Here is a 19,847-nt window from a genome sequence, read left to right on the forward strand (position 1 = left end):
TATAATATATTGCATTCCATTTTGCAGCTCTGGAATATATTTTTGCTTAATCTGTCAGTTAAAGCAAATTATAAAATATACTTTGAAATATTCCTCACATAAACCATAGGCACATGTATACACGGTCACCTTCCTGAAAACTATGAAACTGCTTCTTTTTTCATTTTTCCTTTTTACACCCCTGCCTTCTAGGACTTCCATGGTCCATCAGACTCCTCCATATGTGTTAAGGAAAACTCTATAGGATATCCCAGCAACACAGTTCACTGCCTGAAAGAAAGATCTTAATTTTAAGTTTCAGCTTGCTTCTTTAGAGCCCCAGGCAAGCTCTTTGAAGTGCAGAGTCAGGAGGGAAACTTAACTCAGGCCTTCAGAAAAAAACTGCTAACAAGGCACATGTCTAGTATTATGAAATGCCTTCTTTTGGAGTGATCTCCTCTGCTACAACCTTCCCTCTACATTATTGATTCCATATAAATAGCAAGTCTCTGAGCCATGGGTATGATGAATCAATAAGGATCTAGACAGAGTCTATGAATTGAAACTGGATGGCCTAAGAGGAGGCTGCCTATTCTTCAAGACAGAGGAAAAGCAAGCACATTCCAACAAGCCAAGTAAAAAAGGAGAAACTGCCAGGAGAGCCATTCAGAGCAGTGCAGTGAATATTTTTGCTCAAGCAAAATAGATAATACTATCTAACGGGATCTTTTAAGATGCTCCTAGCAGACTCCCTGGCATTTGTTTCTGAAGGAACTCTGTTTAACAGAAGCTGTTGATAGGACACATACAGACCACCCTCATAGCTATCCAAAGTCAGAAGCTACAAAAATATTACAGTCCCCAGAACTCCAGAAGTGTGCTTTTGAACAACTGTCAGGTAACAAAAGCAGCTGATGCGATTCACACCTTCAAAAAAGCCTATTCAAAACAATATGGACAAAAAAAAATCGTAATTATTCAGGGACATTTTCAGACAACAAAGATTTGGCTTCATGCTTGTCATCTTAATCCTATATCTTTATGGAAGCTCATACACTGCACACAGGGATGTAAGAGGCCACACAAGGCCAGCTCAGGATCCTTTTTCCTTACTGCCTATCCACAAAATTAGCCATGCACCTTGTGGAGCTAGGGAGCTAAACCACTGCTGGGACACAAGTACAGAGCACAGCAGAGCTTGCTGGGCAGCTCTTGGGCATGAGTTTTCTGGGACTACAGAAAGCACACCTGGACCACAATAAAAGCACATTATTAGTAAACTAATTTTCTGTTACCCCAGAGAAGTCAAGCCTCCTGCACTGAATATGAGACTCACAGACCAGCCAAGCAACTCAGCCATGGAGCAGAGGGAAGCCTATGGTGCTGTGTTGTTGCTGCTGAAAAGGCTGGTGAAGGGGCTGCTATTTGAGGCAAGCTTCCAAACAGGTCCAGCTCCCACAGCTCCTCCTCTGCCATGTTACCCAACACTCAGATCCATCATTCTCCCACAAGAGCCAGAGAAATGCTTCTGCAGGTGCCAGGAATGAGGCATTGTCCAAGATGTTACATTGGTGCCAGAGGCTGGTCATGCCAAAGGGTGAGTCCAAAGAGGCATCCACAGCTCTCACATCTTTCTCACTATTGTGAAAGGGCAAAGGGGAAAAGGAGAGTGGTTGGCTCTCAGGGAGATATGAAATCTAAAAAAAAAAAAAAAATGATTGAATCTTAATGCAACTGTTGCCAGTAGGAACTTGCAAGGAAGGCAAATGATCTACTGCACATAAAATTATAGCATCCAGTACTGGCTGCATACATTTTTATGACTGTGTATTCTTTCATCTTTTTGCTACTTTAATGTAGCATTTTTTTTCTCACAGAGGTCATCATTAGAACCTCAAAACCTCTGGCCTCACTGCACTGAAGAGTGGTTTTTAGTTAAATAACTGAGAGAATTGGGTAGCAATTGTTATCTGTGGGCTATTTTGACTCTTTCAAAGTCCCAAGTGCAAAGCTGAATGCCACGTACAATACATTGTAGTGCAGTGTATTTGTCTGCCAGTGTCTAACAATGTGTCAAAAATGACAGCAGACTATTTATAAATATCCATAGGGCTGTGCCTCTTTCCAAGGTTAGATGAAATTGTAATGGGGAAATAACTGACTACCCACAATTCCTTACAAATATCTACACTGCCTCACAACAATTTTTACTGCTTTAGTTCTAAAATGCACACCAGAAAAAATACATGAGTGTTAAATAACTGTCCAGGTCCACAGCACTGATATGCTGTGAAGGGAGCCAAGTGTAATCTTCTTTAGCTTGTGGAAGACTGTCACAAAACCAGAAAAAAATTGCCTTCCCCTTCAATTCACCACTTTAAAAGCTGAACAGCAAGGGGATACACCAGAGGATTTGACAAAATGCCATTCATGAGACACCTTGCCTGATCACATACACAAATCTAGCAGGAGTTTTATCTTTACAGGGCTCACAAGTCAGGGAAATCTTCAGAATAATCCTAGCAGATATCCTTCAGGTGCAGCTGTAGTTAGCAGATCATTGTAAAACAAACTAAAAAGATGAGGAAATCAGAAACTGAAGATGTAGCAGAATGAGCCAGCATTTCCCAACTTCAGTGGGACAGCCTTGCTTTAAGACCTAATTCTTTACGTGGAAGTGGTGCCTTGTCTAGGAATTCTGTGTTGACTAGGCACCTATAATTTCTAAAGAACTAGACCCACAATAAAGAAGTAAACATAGGTACCATGAATCTCCTTTTATTTCACACACAACCACGCTGATATTTGTGGTTTGTGACTGCTCTTCACTTGGCTTTTCACTTTAATGAACATGCTTCATTACACAGATGTATTCTGATTATTTTTGATCCTCTGCCTCATCTCTCCAAGGGAGTCACATGTTCATCCACCTTTCCTTTCTCAAACAGTTGTTTCTAGAGTCTAGCAACACACGTATTACTATTACATTAATACATTGTCATCTGATAGAACAGAAACCTATTTCAGCAGTTCATGCATGGTTCAGAACCCCAAAAGCAGTGCACAGCAGTGTCCAAACCCGCAAACTGGGAAGACTTGCTGGAGTTTTGTCCCTGATTATTTTTTCAAGTACTATATATATGCATACCTACATACACACATATACAATCAAGGACATACAAGAAAGTGTCTCTAGGTAGAAGCATCCAATGTTTTAACACAGCATTGCATCTTGACATTTTTATTCACTTTCTGAATCTTTATATCATAATTTACTATATTATTATTACAATAAGGAGAGTGGGGTTTCAACTGTTCTCGACAAAACCAAAGACATGTCACCATACACTGGATGTCTACAGTGTCTAATTTAAGCTGGACATCCCTGTATAATCAATGCAGCTAGAAAAAGAAGCACCTTCAGAAGGTATTACCCAAATTTTAAGTGTGCAAGATTAGATCCCTCCTTAAGGGAAACAGATACATCAGGAGAGATATTACTTGATCCCTGGTTAGTCATTTCATCTGTGAGACTGCCCTCATTGGAGTCTGACATTGCCACAATACTGATACAGGCCTAACAGAGGTCAGTGCTCTGTAATGACCACGTCTGCTCTAAGAATGATAATATATATGTATAACTAAACCAAGCTAAAATATATCCACTGATTTATCCTCCTCTGTAAAGCTGAATTTTAAGATCTACAACATTTGCCAACACCCAGCAGAGGAGTCACTTGCAGGTCCAAATACAACACTTAAGTCAGAGGAAGAAACACACTCCCCTAGCTTTTATTTCAGGAGCTTTTAGTACTTTACTAGTTATAGTAGTAGCATATCAATACTGGTTTTCAAAGTTCTCTTTAAACAGTGAACTTTCTCCTTCAAAGAGAAAAAAAGAGAAACTTAGACGACTCACACATCCTGCATTTAAAATACATCACCGATTTTTTGTTCATTGTATCAATAAAGGGACACAAAAATAGTCTGGAGCCTTTAAATCCCACTCTATAGCTGTAAAGTAATAGTTCCACATTTTTCTCCAGGTTGCCTGTAAGGAAGAAATCTCATTTTTCTCATCTAGATCCTCTTTAATTATTCATATTTGCTATGCCTAAACCTAGGAGAGTTTTCCATAAAATAAACAAAGTAAAAAATAAATGCCAAAAAAACATAAACACTTCATTAAAAACTATTGAAATTTTTACCCCCTAATGATTATTTTTATGAAAAACTGAATGATATTTTATAGTTTAACACTCCTCTCCTACAATAAGTCTATTAGGATAAGCCATAATTTGGCATTTTCCTACATTTTTTGTGTGGGTCATAATGCTGCTAGTGTAGACTGTTGTATTCCTAGACTCCAGCAGAAGAGCAAATTAGTTTATAATCACTCCTACAGATCTGTTCGAAAGATAGATTTTTAGGAGAGCTTTTCTGGCAGCCAAAAATAGTCTGATTAGTGGGACCTTTTACTTTTTTTTTCCTCCATACACCATTATTTAGTGTGACAGTTTTAAATGGGAGCTCTTCCCAGGATTTATTGTATATCTAGGTTAAAAATGTTCATTAGGCTAATTCATATTTGAAAACAGAAACAAGAACTAGACTTGAGAAATATATTTCCTTCAGCAAAATCATTATTTTTAAAAATATTTTCAGTACTTACTATCAAAAATGTCCAACAGACTAGCATGGTTTATTTCAGACAGACAAAAAATAATGAGGCTAAAATACTGCCTGTGATGAAATAAACCACATGTACTGCAAAAATAAAGTATGATTTCCATATGCCATTCAGAGTATTTTAATTTAGTTTTGCTCTCACTTTCAGAAAAAAATAGCCAAAAATTTAAGTTCTAAAAGCCTTTAACATGAAAAAAAAAAGTCTATATCCTATCAGTGGAGGTCTTAGTCCAAACTAATTAAAATATTTTTGTGCTTTGCTATTTCCAAAAATAGCTGACTGATTCTGAACATTTTAAGATACTTCTATAACTAAGAAACAGCTGTTCTAGAGTATGGCATTTTTATAGGCAACAACATGCAGTGCTCCTTCTAGTTTGTGTTTTGAGATTTCTTGAAAGAAAATTTTAAATTACATCAGTTTAAAAATTCTTCCTTTTTTTCTAGTACTTAGAGAAAAGTACTGCACACTTGACTGCACACTTGTGAAGTAGAATATACCTACCCCCTCTCCAGTGGCTATGCTCTTTTCTTCAGTCATGTTCTTCTTTACAAGCTCTTCTTCAGAGTAAACCCAGGAAAACCTAATGGCAGAGATGTTGTGATAGAAGAAGGGTGGAAAAAGGTGTTCTGTCTTTAAATCTCTTTGCAGAAAATGCAACTTGCAGGGCAAAAACTGAACAGTCAAGAAAGTCATAAGACCAGTGAGCCCTGTGTAATGGGGTTTCTCCTAATACCCGACTTTTTAGCTGTTTGTATCCATTCCCAGCTTCTTCCCTAATATTAGGCAGAGGGCCTGAGTGCACTTCATTCCTGCCATCGCCCAGGATTCCAGGACTGGTGATCTTCTAAACTATACTATGAACAGGAGTGCCCTAAGGAGGATGAAAGGTCAGTTCTTTTCTCAGATGTTTCCAGAGCACAACCTCTGCAGGATGCCCTTTGTCTTCTGCAACACAGCTTTCTAGCATACTATGTGGTGTTACAATGGAGGAGAAAATATGGACCATTTACTTTTCATAACTGAGATTTTCTGAATTTTCACAGGTTTATAAAACATAAACATAGACATAGGAAACAGTATTTTAACTCTCCTAAGACAATTTTTGACCAAAACTAGCAGGAAAAAAGAGATTTGCATAGCCTTCATATTCACAGTGTACAGCAGTGTAACAAGATGGCACAAAATTACTCTTCCTCCTTCCTTATTTAAACTTTTATCTTCTTTCAGATGTAGTCATATTTGCTCTTAATATCTTTGGCAGATGTTCTGGGGTGAATGAGGCAATTAAGAATCCAAAATTCCCATTTCTTCCAGATGCTTCTTTTCTCAACATTCACTCGCTGGAAATATATTTACTTTCCACTCTGCGGCGTGTACATTTAGTACACCTTCTGGGTTCCATTTCACAAAGTTTCCACAGTTAATCTGACAAATGCCAATGCATCTTAGATGAAAGTTTAGCACCAGTAATATTTTTTTCTATTAGTAGCATATTTACATAATAGAACAAAATTTAGTAAAGTTTTAAATAAGAATTTTACTTAAGAAATATCTTCATTTTGTTTTTCATAGGTACAATACTTTCTGCTATCTGTCTGATTTTTAAAACTTAACTTTGGTTTGCCTCAGTCTTTCAGCTCACTTTAGGAATTTAGTGATGGTTTTGGTCTTTTCTATGATTATTTCTATTCACTGAGATTGAACTATAGGCTGAAGTGGTTCATCCTTGCGCCCTACTCATCAGACACAATACATAGCCTTGGGTTCAAAACCTGGATCCAGAAAAATTCTGACCTTCTCAGTAATTCAGATAGCTCTCCTCTCATACATTGGTCTGGAGCACAGACTCAGCTGAAGCAATTCTAAATTGCACCTAAAAATACCATGGCACAATGCACCCAAGATATGTGTTGGTCTTAATAGAATACTTTTATTGTGCATACCCTTTCTGCAGCTCTGCATTCACCCAAAATAACCCACACATTCAGCTTTATACTTCTGTCATTCCAGGGCATTTGATATTGAAGCCAGAAGTATTTTGCAAAAAGAATTCCAAATCTACTGCATTTACTTGAGAACAATTTGAGTACAAGAGTTATACAAATCTATGGGGAAAAAAGAACAAGACAGACTTGGCAGCTCCTGCCTCAGCCTCCTCATCATTACAGACAGAATTCTTGCTCAGCCTGGTAAAAGAGAGCTGCACAAGGCAGACTGCTCTTTTATGATTTTCCTGCCTTGTGTCATCTGAACCCCCAAGCCAGCCTCCATCCTCCATTATTGCTCCCATTTAAGTAGAGAGGTGGTTTTTCTTGGCCACAGTTAAATAGTACTTTCACACTCCCAAACAGAAGGTCAAAATTTCACTACTATTTCTTTGCAAATTTAAAAGTTCTTCCAGACTTTCTCTGCATGCACACAAATATCTTATGGGCTGGTGCCAAGAGGATGAGGCCAGGCTCTGTTCAGTGGTGCCCAGTGACAGGACAAGGGGCAACAAACAGAAACTGAAACAGGAAATTCAATCTGAATGTGATGAAAAACTGCTTTCCTGTGAGGGTGTGTGAAAGACTGAAATGTTATGGTTAATGGATTAAACTTTGTTATGAAGGATTTTTTGCCCAATATGGCAAAACTGTACAAAGAACCTTTGACCACTGAAGCCCACCCCTCCTTGAACATGCATCCGGACTGGAACTTTGGACTGTGAGTGGAGCTGCCTAAGGGAACTTGAGACAAGATAAAGGTGACACTGTGTTCAACAATCTCAGGTCTAGGGAGAAGTAAACAAGGCTGAGGGAGCAGAATGCATCCACAAGAAAACCAAACCCAGCAGCTATCCTGAAAATCATCTTGGGCTGGGTTCAGGATGGGGGAGGCCGTAGCTCACAGACCCATCTGCTGAGGGCAGCTTGGTACACACTCCACCCCAGCTGGGGGCAGTGGGGGGAGGAGAGTTTTGGGTGTGTGGAGTAACCTCTGGTCACAGGGAGTGAACACCCATCCTTCCTTACACAAACTGTCTCAGCTGTAAAACCCCCCCACCCTGGGAAGGTCACATCCATGGGACATTCACATGAGGGACAGCTGAGGGAGTGTCATAATCCATCAAAGTCTCCCAAAGCTCCCCCCAGACTCATTCCTGAAGCCTTGTACCAGGGGATTACACATGATCCAAGTGATGCAACAGATCCAGAGTCTGTTGCAAGAGACAGTGTCAAACTTGCCTCCCCCAGGGGAGGTACCTGGGCATTCCCACCTTGCCTGAACATACATTAATCCATTGAACCAGAGTTTTATGGAACCCTCACCACCAAGAAGACAGACCAGAAGAAGAGGATCAACGGGACACCATCAGGTTCCACCATCAGTGACATTTTCTACTTAATCTGTCCCTCTCTTTTTCTGACCCCACCACTCTCCCCCCCCCTTTCTATTTCTTTCTATCTCTCTGTCTCTACCTCATATTTACTTTTAAATAAAATCCATATTATTGACTTGAGCATATGGTCTCATTTGCACCTTAATTCAGGTGAAGCATCTCTCTAAAAATTTTAATTAAATAGTATCACAACAGGGTAACAGACTATTGGAACAGGCTGTCCAGAGAGGTTGTGGAGCCTCCTTCTCTGGAGATATTCAAGACCTGCCTGGACACAATCCTGTGTAACCTGCTCCAGGTGAACCTAGATGAGCTCCAGAGGTCCCTTCCCACCCCAACAATTCAGAGATTCTGTGTATTTTAGCTCAACAAGGAGAAATGGAACAAGTGTAAAATCCAGGTTTAACAACTAAACCTTTTTTAACACAAGAATGACATTTGCAGATGTTTGCAGAATGACATACAGATATAAATAAATGTCACAGACCAGATTTCACTGGCTTCTAAACTGTAACATGAGACTCTATTTGAAAATTAGAAATAAAATAAGACCTTTAGAATTTTATTCAGACATTATGACCCTTATGCAGGAGAAGAGCTTTTAGGCAGATAAAAGAACGGTATCCAAACTGAATCCTCCTGCTAAGAAACTTTCCAAAAGTTCCAGAAGCTATCCAATAGGTTGTGAATTATTTGCTATAGGAATTCAGGGAAGTACTCACACTTACACTTAAAGCTTGAGGTCTCACTTTTTGAAAGGAATGAGCTCTGAAGGGTGTTTCAGAGAAGCTAAAAGAGATGCCTAAAACTAGATGCTGTGGAAAATTCCCTGAGTTTTCAGTTAGTTTTGAAAAGCACTACTATTTTGTGAAACTCCCATAAATAAATTATAAGCACTTTTAAAAACACTAAAATGGTCCACATAAGCTATTTCAACAGTGATGACCTTGCATTTTCCTCTTTCATCCAGGTCTCTCGTACCTCTTCACACATATGCATACATATATGCATTGTCTTCTAAAATTATGATAAATTTTACAAATCTGCATTGAGTCTTTTATGGCTGGACTAACTACCTCAAAGGCCTTTTCCCACCCAAATAATTCTATCATTCTATGATTCTAAATCTCTACTTCAGAGGAAGACTGCCTTAGTGAACTTTAAAACAGTAAATTCCCTCAGGCACCCAGTGAACAGAACTCAATTTTTTATTCAGAAAGAAACTTTATAAACTGCAAACCAAAACAAAGAAAATATTTTTCTATGGATACTTCCCAGAACAGCTGACTGCTTCTGAATGTCTCCTTGGCACCTGTATAACTAAAGAACATCTGTTCTAAAATATGACATTGTATAAGCAATTACTTAACACTGTTGTAGAGTAAATTCAGTGAAGAGTGTCAAGAGAGAAGGGCACAGTCTTTATACATCATCAGCAGAAAATTAATACAGATGAAAGTTAGATTAACATATGCCCTGAATGTTATAGAAATAATCTCTACACGGGATGTGCTTTTCCAGGCACAAACCAAACAATCTGAATATGGGAAATCCTTTGATTCGGATTATGGGGTATGCAGTAGATACCAGCGTATATATGGGAGAGTCATTGCTGATCGTATGGAATGTATATTGGAAAGTCTAAGGAACAGTGCAAAAAAACTTAATACTGGCACTAGAATAGATGTCCTCCATATATGAAACCTGATCTTGACTTTGAAGATGGAATTGGTCCTAATCCTGCCATTACAGTAACTTTACACATTTGGATAGAATGGTTTTTGTTGTAAGGAACCTTAGAGAACATCTAGTTCCACACAGATAGTATTAAGGATCAGACCATAATTATAACATGATATTGATTCATTATATTTGACCTATAAATATGATCTTAAAATGTTGAATTTGAAAAAAATATAATGTAAAGGAAACTGTAAACTATTCAGATTTTTTTTTTCAATTATATTCTTGTTTGATAGTCCCAGACATATTTCTCCAAGGAAAAAAGACAGGAAGAAATTAAGTTGTCACACCAGTGGAGAAAAATCTGCTTGGTTTCTCCGCCACAGAAAGCTGACTTCAGGGTCTTGGACATAAACTTGTCATGATCGCCCAATATATCTCAAGATAATCCAACCATTGGCTCCAAAGCCATCAGAAGACCCAAACACAGCCTGTTCTACATTTCATGTCAAATTCCAAGGCTGGAAACTTCAACCATAATGAATATGCAGAGCTTTCCTGCACATAAGGATTCACACTCTCAGAGTAACTCAGTAGACTCTTGTTACCAGCATTAAGTACTTACATAGAGACAGAAAATGACATTTCCTCAAAAGGTTTTTTTGGTTAAACTCATCTGATATTTGCCTTTAAAACTTTGTAACAATTTTCCTGCTTACAACTCCTATATTACATGTCTCTACTGGAAGGATCATTTTTAAAGAAGGTGTAGCCAGTATACTCAATGAATAAAAATGTTTCCAGAAAGGGGGAAGGTTCTGGGGAGTGGGCACACGCAACTGCAACAATGCCACTGGGTTGCTGTGACACAGCATCCTGCTCCATGATGTTAAGGAGGACTAAACAGTCCTTCTCCTACTTCCTGATCACAGCTGCATGTAACATCCATTGTTTTCCTGTTCAAGTCCAAGGAAAATTTTAGTTAAGATATTCTGTATGACATGATACACATTTAGGCAAATGAAAAATTCAGAATAGAACTGCAAGCCCAGAAAATAATATTTTAAATATGGAAATGATAACAAAAATATGTGCTACATTATTTGAGCACTTAAAATGTTAATGAAAAAAGGAAAATACTGATCAACACATCCAAGAGAGTTTACTGTGTAACAATTTATTTCATATTATTTTTATTATTTTAGTAAAAACTGTGGCGTGCAAATGTAATCACTCTGTTTTCCTAGGCATAAGGATAAAGGAATCTAGCAGAATGCATTACTCAGTACACATAACAACTCTACGGGAGGAATTTGAAACCAAGAATATAAAACTGGAAAAGTAGGTCTGATTCCAGTATTAGGGAAATGTCAACATTTACTCATGATAGGAACAAGTAACAGAAAGATAAGAATACTGTCAATGTTTTTTCAGTCCTAGCATCTTACCATATATTCCTAACAAAAAGTATGGGAAAGCTTAATCTTCTGAAACAGAAAATGACTAGAGAAACAGTTGATTGGTGGGACAGTTATCTAAAGGAAGATAACATTACTATAAATGAAAATATTAAAAAGTTTGGAATTTGAAACTGTAAAATCAACTATATAACATTTACAAGAATATACCATTTTTTGCAATCATCTTCTTTCCTCCACAACATAAAATCTGAATATATTTAAGAAAATTACCCTGGGTACTCACTTGTAGAAACTTAATAAAAATTTGGCAGTGGGATTACAAAACCAGGCCAAAAGGAAAACCCTGCCCTTTTGCTTTTCTTAGAAAAACCTCAAGAAGCCATACTACTTGCCAAATAGAAATATTTTTAAGTGATCAGTATAAGGGAAAATGCATGATATATCATTGCAACCCTGCAACTTGTATCTCCATGGCTGCTTCAAGGACAGAGAAGATTCACAGCCAAGGTGATGGTGGGAATAATGAAGGCAGTCATTTGCTGTGGTGGAGCTCGCAGAATAGGGAAGAAATAGGTACAACTCTGCTATTGCAATGATTTCTGCACTCGTGCCCCAGTGAACCATCAGAACTACTTGCAACTTAGCAATTAGAGAATTTTTTTTTTCTTTAGAGCCTGGCAGAAGGCCAAGGAATGTTATCTCCTAAATTCTAACAGATATGGTATTAACATTTTAGATTACAGTGACAGATAATGACATAAAAGTGTTTGACTGACTGTTCTATTTTATCTTTATGCAAATGGCAATTTTTGGATTAGGTTCTGATCCTGACGACTGAAGGTTTCAAATCATGCTCAAGCTAGATAAGAACATCTAATATCTTTCTTCCCTATGACTGCTAAAATAACTATTATCTTCCTTTGTTTCTATATTTAAACATTAATTACACTTAGAATTAAGTTAGTGAAAGCTGCACACAAAGCATTCTCATTTAAAAGAATCTATCTCTGGGCCAAACTTCGACAAGAGATAAGATGGTCCATGTTTGAGACAGCAAATATGACTAAAGAGTTTGATGAAGCAGTACTGAGAGAACAACAATACATGAGTGGATGTGTCCACCTAATATTTTGATAGACCCTACTCACAGTTTCCAGCCTCACCTGGTAGCTCCTAAGGCATACACACACATTCCTCTGTATGCCTGCAACTTCCCTCATTTAAATATTAGACATTTTTTTTCTAATTCCAGTAAAAACCAGGGAATATGCAGAAAAACTCTTCTGTCCTTTGTCAGGTCCACACAACCAGAAGGTGCATTTTTAAAACATGCAATTTACCCACAGAGTCAGATCCCTCACCAAATGTCACAGTGCAGGTACTTCAAAAAAGTGCAAACTGAGGAAAAAACAGTACTTTATCTGCTTACCCTTTATATTAGAGCCCCATAGTGGAACTAGGAGACCTGCATTTGGTGCCCTCTTTAGCTCACAGTTCAAACCACACATCTTATGTCCTCAAACAAAAGCATTGCCTCCAATCAGGCTCACTCAGAAGGAAAACAAGAGGGAGCATGTAGCTATCTAATGGTTACTTAGGTGGAAGGAGAGATGTCTTACATGTGGTTTCTGTCCTCTGCACTGAGGTTACTGTCTGTTTTTAAAATTGAATACAAACACCCTCTATTTCTGTGTTATGAATGTGGTCTTCTAGACAGTGTAAAATCCTCAACAGAAAGGACAAACATAAATCCATATTAAACAACTATAACCTCATTATGTAGATATTTCTACAGAAAGTTTGAATACTTCAGAGATGCCCCATGTAACCATTCGGGCTATTCTCTATTCTTAGCCAGACAGAGTCTCAAAACACTAGGAATATAGTTTCTTGCTTCTCATAGTCACACCCATTTCCAAACTCGGGGCGTGTGTGGCACAGGCTACACCACAACATTGGTGCCAGCAGTGTTCCTGCCTCAGCAAGGCAGCTGAGGAAGGCAGATTCATCCAAGAAGGGTGACCTAACCCCCAGCTTCAGAAGCTCAGTAGCTCCTTCATTCAGCTGGATTTCAGAACAGCTCCTCCTCTGCAAGGAGAAACCAAAATTCATTATCTCCTTGTGAACAGAAAGACATTCCCTCAGACTTCTACTTTAGTGCAAATTCACAGACAAGTAGGAGCAGTAATTCTGCATCACATATCATAGTTTACTTTATCTATATGATAGGTATCAGATGAATAAGTTCAGCTTCTGAGTGACTTTTTTTAAAGGAAAATAAATTATCATGACTTTTCATGATAAATACAAAAATACTCAATTACTTATCTACCTACAGTGTTTTCAGGTTCCATAACAAATTCCTTCTGGCATGAAAGTATTCATCATTAGCCATATTTTTAAACTATTTTTTTCCAGGTTTTAAAATTAATATTAAACATATTGTTTTGTATTTTGAGAAATAGTAAACTATGCTTAGATTCAAAAGCACTCTTCATTTAATTAGAATATTATATTGCATTATCAATGTAAAAAAAAACCTTAGTGATCACAAAAGGTTTACAGAATTATGAATTTTGAAAGGGTTTTTCATTTTAGGATAGAAACTTTGTGTCACAGTAGCCTCTTGTCTAGAAAGGAGTGCTTGTAAGGGGGTATCAGTACATTTTTTTCTCAAAAGGACCAGTCCAATACTTGACACCTTAAACATGGGCTGTGATACAATGGTCGTAAAATCAATTCATGCTCCCTATGACAGAAATAGCAAACAGGCAGTGGTGGTAAACTGATGCTTCCCTGCCACATCTGCCAGCAAACACTATATGTTTGTACAGGTTTGTTTGTTTTCCAAGGGTTAGCAATGTGTAGGAGGATCAGGATCAGTCGTCATCAGTTTTTCGACTCATATACTTGACAACATCCTTTTGGAGATTGATATGCCTCTCTCCTCATATGTAGCTACTGCAGCACAAATGCTTCTATTACTGTGAGCTGATTCTCAGGTGCATATGCCTGGGTAAGGCACCCATCACCACGGTGTCCGGGTCCACAGCAAAATGAAAAAAAAGCAGGGTTAGTGGGGTTTTTTTACAGAAGACAGGATAAATGGAATATAAGTATGTGCACAGCCAGGAATCACACAGGAGAACTCATAATCCTGTGTTCAGGGGGAAAAAATCAAGCTTTGAGTTGTTTTAAAATGCTGTTTAACTTTTTTAGCTCTTGGACTTACTGTCCAGAATGATGAAACTTCAACCATCAGTCAAGATAATGGGAGCAGAAGTGTATTCAAACCAGACTTCTCAAGAGAAAGAAGGATGGATTTTGCACCCACACACATCACACTGAAAAGATGTAATCTGAAATCCCAGCTTGTAACCCTGTTTCTCAATTGGTCCTCAGAGACTGGTTTCCCATGCCCTGCCTTGGCCTCTCTTTTTCTTGCTCCTGACTTGGGAGTTTTCATGTGTGCCATATCCCTGAAATAAGTGCAACAAGCCTAGAGATAGCCTGTCAGAGTATCTGTTCATATTCCTCCTGAAGTCTGCCTGGAGAGCAGAAAGCTCATTAAAAAAATTTTCACACACTGATGATCTTTTTCTTTTTCTTTTCTTTAACAATAGCTTTTGAAAAAGAGATGGGTTTGAAAGTTAGTGCAACTAGTGAATAATATGAGTAAGTCAATAGGAATGTAAAGATTTTTTTTAAAAGCAGATTATGGATTTTTGGAATTGTAGGGGCTCCTTCAAAGTCATTAGGGCTTGTCATGTCAATATGTTAGTAAGGACTTCTATAAATGAAGATTAATGATGCTAGGGATAATTAGTGCTGAAAAAACTCACATATTTCTCAGTATTTGGAAACTCCATGCATAGGTGAACAGCGTCAAGCTCTCCTTCAATGTACCTTAGCTTCATTTCTGCCATGAGAGCAGGGGAAGATTTTCTATGACACAACGGGAAATTAAACTCCCAGTATCTTTGGAAATGAATGGTAATTGAGCTGCATAACTCTGATTTTCGCTTTTTTTTAAATCCCCTATATACAGTGAGGGTAGCTGATTTACTAAATCCAAAAGCCAAAATCTTTCTGAATATTTTTTCTTTCCAAAAGAAACTGAACACATAAAGTAGCTGTTTTTCCAAACTAAACACTCAAGTCATGCTTGTTGTTATTATTTTTCCCTGCAAGACTTCTTAATATATTTTGTTAAAGACATGAAAAGATACAAATTAAAGAAAAAGGACCTTTTTGTTAGCTAGCAAGAATTTGAAGAAGTCCCTGCAGCTAATAATCTTATTTTTCAGGGGGGCTCATGAACTTTCCTTTTTTTTGTTTAAAAAAATTAGATATTCCCCAAGTCATCTCTGCTATAAGGTTGAGGCTCAAATGACAAACATTGTTCAGATAATTAATGGTATAGTTCTGCTGGGTTTTCCGTTGCACAGAAAAGCTAAAATTGGTGGTGGATGTTTTTATTCTCAATTATGAAGTACTAATTCCCAAAATAGTCCTTATGATTATAATTTGTTTCTATGAAATACTTCATGATAGATGTTACTCATCAGTTTTTCAAAAATAGTAGCAAGCATACTTTGGCAAAGTTTGAATTCCATAGAAGCAAACACAGCCTGACCAGCCCATGTGTATGGAATCAAAATGGTCTGGATATTGGCTTTTTGGATGTTTAAAGAAAAAGAATCAAAGCAAAAGAATTCTGCATGCTGGCTAGGATATCTTGGCTTTTTTCCAATAGACAACTAAACTGGGAAGCCACAGCAGAAAACCATATTCTGGTTTAGAGGGGGAAAAAGGCTGAGCAAAGGGTGTCCGCGCAGTTCGTTTCTGGCGTGATGCCCATCTTTGGTGGCCTGCAGGACCACATCAGATTCTGTTTTGTCTGCAGTCAAATTGCAACTTGCAAAAGACTTTGCAGAAAGTGTCTCTGCATCCTGAAGTCCTGAATCAGTGAGGCATTTTGAAGAAAGGTATCTTCACACAGCAGAAAAATACCTAGCAGATTGATAGATAAAAATACCTGCTCATGAAATGCTATCATCACCGTGAGCATTATAAAATCTAAATGGAAACAGAGAAATTAACTGACTAGGTTTTTTGGAATCCTTCCTCTGGGTTTAACTCCTTAGCTTGTGGTAATACCTTTACTTTATCCAGGTTGTTAGAGTTTATTCTGATCTTGTATAAGCAGATAAACAGCCGACACTATATGATGATGACAAATGGAGTTCAAAATCCTATTATACTGCAGATCAAATTTCAAGTTATATTAGCCTATAAGAAGGCATTAGTATGTGAATCTGGAGAGCTTGTTCATTGTGTTAGGGTTAACAGAAACACATGCAAAACAAAGACCTTTTTACAATATTAAATAATCCATCACAGCTTGTGCTGGTATGTATGCATAGATATTAAGGGCTGAAATGACCAAAAGGAAACAACTCTCACATTGTCACAAGTTACTAAAGTTCCTGGTCAGGTGTTAGGAGTGAAGCATAGAAATCAGACAACACTGCAAAGCAGCAGTCTTTTTGGTGATGAAACAATCTCATTCAATACACATTATTCATGAAGTTAGTCTTGGCAGATAACTGCACACAGAAGCATCATATATATTACTAAAAATTGTTTCTTTCTAGGGTTCATTCCAGGAATTCATTTGCATCATACATATCTGCTGATATAAATATTTTTATGAGACAAGAAGTATTCTTTTTTTTAACCATGCATTTTTAGCATTTTCCAACTATATCATCATGACAAAATGATGTAAAATCAGAGAATGCCGAAAATGGCAGTTGAAATACTTAAACTGTCAATAAATTAATAAAAGTCTATCCATTGAAAACTCTGATTCTTTGGTACTGATTAGTGAACCAGTGTCAGGAGACACAGATACACACAAGGAGAAAAGGTTGCATAGAGCAGAACCTTTTGACTTTGTTGATGGAGGCCACAGATACAACAGTATAATAGAACAGGATAGAATTTCTTACCTTTATGATGATTTGCCCCAGATGCTAATTTCCCCCACAGCGTTACAACAAATATTATTATTAGCAGTTTTCCTTTTGTTGCTTTCTGTAAGTATCTCTTATTCATCCTGAAAACAAAAATACACAAAAAGTAAATATTTATAATAAGATTTCTTAAAAAGACATCTTTTTCTTAATTTAAGGAGAATTGACTAATTTTTTTATAAGTGGCCAGCTGACAATCCTAAAGTTTTAAATTCTGCTTAGCTCTAAATGAGGTACATAGAGCAGCAACATAACCTCCCTCCCTGGCCTGACAACATTCCTACACCCTACACCAGGAGAATTCAACATCATCATCATCATTTCTCCCAGGGTAAAAACAGTGTTCATAACCACAGCAGACTCCAAAGCTGGCAAGAAGGATGAACCCCTGCATCTCTGAGCAGGTTTTGATAAACAGAGCAGTTCCACTAGTTGTGTCTGAAGCCAGTCATGGTGATGTAGTTCTCTCTGATTATACAGTGGTGTTTTAACTTTTGGGATTGCAGGTCTTCTTGGATTGAGCCCATGAGTCATAAGGCAATAAGAGATTTGAATAGACCTTCAGCTCATGTACCAATCCTCCTGCAGAGAAATCCTGTTAGGAAGACCTAAGTTGTTTGGAAACATGAAATAGAGCAGGGCAGATTCACTACCCTCTCCCCTGTCTACCTTTGGGTAATGAAAAGATATGATTAACTGCACCGAGGGAAATCACACAGAGCCCCCTCATCTCACTCAGTGACGTTTTCACTGTGACAGCAAGCCACCAGGGTCGTTCAAGCACAAGACAACACATGACTTATTTCTCAGTAACCTCCTCCAAAGACAAAATACCCCTCCACCTGCCAAAAAGACAAGTTCAGGAATGTAGGCTCTAGTGCTTAAAGATTATAGTTGTGCAGAGTGGCAAGAGGTATAGTAATGAGTTCTTCTCTCACTTCTTCCCTGTAGAAGAACCCTAGGGAGCTAGCTATGAAACAGATCTACACAATGGTCCTGTTTCTGCTGATAGGTCAATAGAACAATGATAACTGTTTGAAACCATTTATACTAGAAAAGCTGAAAATTTGATCACTTGAACAAAATTCTTGCTCTGTTGTAATGCCTGGAACTAGGTTGCTTTTCTGAGCAGAAAAAAATGCATTGCTTCATTATGGTTGCACATTTCTCTCCTATTATGTTCATAAGAAACCCAAAGTAATTCAAGTGTTTTTCCTCTGCTCATGTAGAGTGCTGTCTTGGGCAGCCACAACTCTGAAATGCAGACTGCTATAACACAGAATTAACCAGTACTTTGTTCAAAGTCCCAAATCATTTTCCACTCCTTCAAAACAATTCCTCTCCTCTCAGCAAATTTCTTTCAAATATAACACCACATGCTGATAAGGCAACACACACCTCACAACTCCACTTATGATTTCCAGACTTGAAACCAGACCACTTCCCCCAGATCTGCCAATCTTGCTCTCCAGGAGATTGATGAGCAGGCTGTGTGTAAGAAAACACGACTGAAACTAACAACCACTGAAGAGTGTATTAAACCCTTTTAAATATGAATTCAGAGCAAACAGAACTCAGCATTCTTTTACAGAAGTCATACATTTATTATGTGTTTCCCAGAGGTTTAGATATAACGTTTCTCAAGCAAAAAGAGAGAGGAGTAAGCAAGTGCCATAGCCAGGATGGTGCATGTGCCCCTGAAAGCCTGACTGATTAATAATCACAGCAGAGGTCACAGTGTGCTGTGAACCACTCTAAGGTCTGCTTTCTTGCACTTATTCCAGTGCCTTTGGAGTGTAAACTGCATATTCATCATCAGCTCCAGGTTTATGAACCACTCAAAGCTAAAGGGAAATACATTATTCGTCACTGTAAATAAGAACAAAAAAATGAAACTGGAATGCACATTCAGCATATGCCCTTTCACAGCTATCTCTGTGAAAAGAATATGAATTAACTCTTTCACTCTAGATTCTCATAGTGCACCTGTTATGCTGCTGGTGCCAAGTCATCTCTCATTAAAATCAAATCTTTCTTCCTCACCTACATAACACTGCTCAAAACCCAGTGGGAATTGCACCATTAAAGCAAGGTTGAATCTAATACAGTTTCTTCCTGTATTCTGCTGATGCCAGATTCCCTCACTGTGCTGCGAGACTGGCAGCAAATGCACATCAGAAAATGCAAATGCATCAGGAAAAACCGTAGCAGCAGGGGAAAGAGGGAAAACCAACCGCTCTGCCTGTGAACCGCAGCCCTCAGGATGCATGGCAGAGTGAAGATAGAAACCTCTGCACACAGCTGAGCACACCAAAAAGGAGTAAGCTAGCACTGAGTGAGACTGTTTTCTGCTAAGCCAGGGAACGGTTTCAGCTTTGACACAGAAAATCTGGGCTCAGTGCCATTGCCACGTTTCCCAATTATGAGAAAAACTATACACCATTTTCTGCACCGCAAGCCTATTACATTATTCTGCACTAGTTATTTGTGGTATTCACCTTTAGAAGGACAAAAATCTGAACTGTGTCTAGTAGTAGTCCCATAGTAGGCATAATTAACAAAAATCAGTGCAAGTAGCAGTTCTGGTTTGGGACTAATAGTTCAGAGGCCACCAGAAGAACTACAGAAAAAATCTGAGCAGTTAAAGCATC

At 38.1% G+C, this 19,847-nt stretch overlaps 1 protein-coding gene across 1 annotated transcript in view; it reads right to left on the reverse strand.

Annotated features, from left to right (window-relative positions):
- The window catches only part of TAFA2 (TAFA chemokine like family member 2), an 81,201-nt gene extending 63,920 nt beyond the window's left edge, over window positions 1-17,281 (reverse strand). Inside the window, exon 1 of the mRNA XM_069003768.1 lies at window positions 17,173-17,281. Within this exon, the coding sequence (XP_068859869.1) occupies window positions 17,173-17,278 (106 nt within the window). The 5' untranslated portion in view covers window positions 17,279-17,281. The remainder of the gene's footprint in view (window positions 1-17,172) is intronic.
- Between the last annotated feature and the right edge of the window lie 2,566 nt (window positions 17,282-19,847).

Source organism: Aphelocoma coerulescens, chromosome 1A (assembly GCF_041296385.1).
Source record: "Aphelocoma coerulescens isolate FSJ_1873_10779 chromosome 1A, UR_Acoe_1.0, whole genome shotgun sequence".
In the NCBI taxonomy this organism is placed as follows: domain Eukaryota; kingdom Metazoa; phylum Chordata; class Aves; order Passeriformes; family Corvidae; genus Aphelocoma; species Aphelocoma coerulescens.